Source organism: Condylura cristata, unplaced genomic scaffold, assembly GCF_000260355.1.
Source record: "Condylura cristata isolate star-nosed mole 26May11 unplaced genomic scaffold, ConCri1.0 scaffold00034, whole genome shotgun sequence".
Taxonomy (NCBI): Eukaryota; Metazoa; Chordata; class Mammalia; order Eulipotyphla; family Talpidae; genus Condylura; species Condylura cristata.
In genome coordinates this window covers 9,459,923-9,460,431 of record NW_004567135.1, presented here as the reverse complement: position 1 = coordinate 9,460,431, position 509 = coordinate 9,459,923, and the positions used below count along the sequence as shown (strand labels likewise).

The window sequence follows — 509 nt, the reverse complement described above, 5'->3', positions numbered from 1 at the left end:
GTCTCCGCCGCCTTTGGGGGTCCGTGGCTCCCCCGCTCCCCTCCTTTCCGCCTCTGCTCGCTCTGCCTCTCCGATTTATTTTTTTCAAATGGTGTAGCCGCCAGAGGTGCGGTGCTAAATTCTTGGAAGGGGCCCGGATGTACTGAGGATGCATTGCAATCTCACTAAGGGAGGCGGTCGTGGCAAGGCTCAGTTTTTGGTGTTTGATGCAATAATGGGAATCAGGTAATCATCCGAAGGGAAGAAGAAATACTGCAGCTCCAAGGCTTCCCCGAATTGGGCACGAAAGCCGCCGACCTCGGAGGAGGGATTAATCCAGACCCGCTTGGGGGTGTTTTTACCTTTCTTCCTCTTTGTGGCTTCTTCTCCTTTGCAAACATTTTTTGGTCCATGGTCAATGAAAACACGAGGATGTACATTCCAGAGGAAAACCATCAAGGTAAGGCTGGACCCCGCCGCCCGCCCGGGGCTCCAGCCCGCGCTCCCGCCGTCTCCGGCCCTCCCCGGGC

At 56.4% G+C, this 509-nt stretch overlaps 1 protein-coding gene across 16 annotated transcripts in view; it reads left to right on the top strand.

The window, feature by feature from the left end:
- Window positions 1–6: 6 nt before the first annotated feature.
- Window positions 7–509, top strand: part of CACNA1C (calcium channel, voltage-dependent, L type, alpha 1C subunit) — a 528,989-nt gene continuing 528,486 nt past the window's right edge. For all 16 annotated transcript variants that reach the window (XM_012732386.1, XM_012732387.1, XM_012732382.1 and 13 more), the window contains exon 1: window positions 7–439. In XM_012732386.1, the coding sequence (XP_012587840.1) occupies window positions 391–439 (49 nt within the window). In that variant the 5' untranslated portion in view covers window positions 7–390. The remainder of the gene's footprint in view (window positions 440–509) is intronic.